The sequence below is a fragment of the Mus pahari genome, chromosome 19, assembly GCF_900095145.1.
Source record: "Mus pahari chromosome 19, PAHARI_EIJ_v1.1, whole genome shotgun sequence".
NCBI lineage: Eukaryota > Metazoa > Chordata > Mammalia > Rodentia > Muridae > Mus > Mus pahari.
Window position 1 is genome coordinate 146275 of NC_034608.1, and position 1097 is coordinate 147371.

General features: G+C 43.1%; 1 protein-coding gene across 1 annotated transcript in view; it reads right to left on the reverse strand.

The window, feature by feature from the left end:
* Nlrp12 (NLR family pyrin domain containing 12) overlaps positions 1-1097 on the reverse strand; it is a 29931-nt gene that overhangs the window by 8798 nt on the left and 20036 nt on the right. Inside the window, exon 7 of the mRNA XM_021219727.1 lies at positions 520-690. Coding sequence (XP_021075386.1) covers positions 520-690 — 171 coding nt within the window. The remainder of the gene's footprint in view (positions 1-519; positions 691-1097) is intronic.

The following is a 1097-nucleotide window of genomic DNA, read 5'->3' on the forward strand; positions in this document are numbered from 1 at the left end:
AAAAAAAAAAAAAAAAAAAAAAAAAAAAGAAAGAAAAGAAAAAAAACAGGAAAACAAAACAAAAAAACAAACAGACAGACAAACAAAAACAGCAGAGCAAGCCAGAGAGAACAAGCCTTCCATGTTTGTTTCATTTTGTTTTGTTTGTTTTTTGCTTCAAATTTCTGCCTTGGGTTTCCTCAATAATGAACTATAACCTGCAAGCTAAAATAAACCGTTGCCTTCCAAAGCCACTTTGGTCATGATGTTTATCACAGTAGCAGAAAACAGACTAGAACAGGGTGCAGTTTGGTCAGTAGTGTCTGTTCTGATTGGGTTAGCCAATCTTCCCTGGAAATTAGGTAGACAGAAGGGCAGAAGGACAGGTTCAGGGAATGTCGGTGATTTGTATTAAGAAAGGCCCTGTGACTAGAAACCTTGAAAGATGCTCTATCTAGGGCCGGTGAGGAAATGGGAGGCGCCATAGCCTTAGTGCCGGAGAAGAGAGAGCTAGGATGCTGAACTGGGAATCACACTCACCGGAGGGTCTGGAGTTTGCAATCTGGATGCCTGAGGCCCTCACACAGCAGAAGTACCCCAGAATCCCCAAGGTCATTCAGACCCAGGTCCAGCTCCAGCAAGCTCTGGTTCATTTTGAGAGTAGAGGCCAGATCTTCACAGGAAGCTTGTCCAAGGTGGCAGATCTTCAGCCTGCATAAAATCCAGCTCAGTGAACACGATGGGGGACCTACTGGGGTACTACATTTAGTGCCCTGTCCTGCCTTCAGAGTTACATGTCCTCAGCAAGCTGCATGGCACATACCTGTGACACCCACCGTCCTTTGGTAGACAGAGGCATGAGGGTGCTTCATTAGAGACTAGACTGGGTGCATAGTACGACTCTATCTCAGAAAGCCAGGAGCTAGGGGTGTAGCTCAGTAGTAGGACACTTGCTTGATACATACAAAGTTCTGAGTTTGATTCCCAGCACCACTAAAAAAAAAAAAAAAAAAAAAAAAACAAAACAACAAAAACAAACAGAAACCCAACAACAGCAAACCCAACCAAAACAAAAAAACTGTTCAAGGTGGCAAATAATGATATTACATGTATCAGAT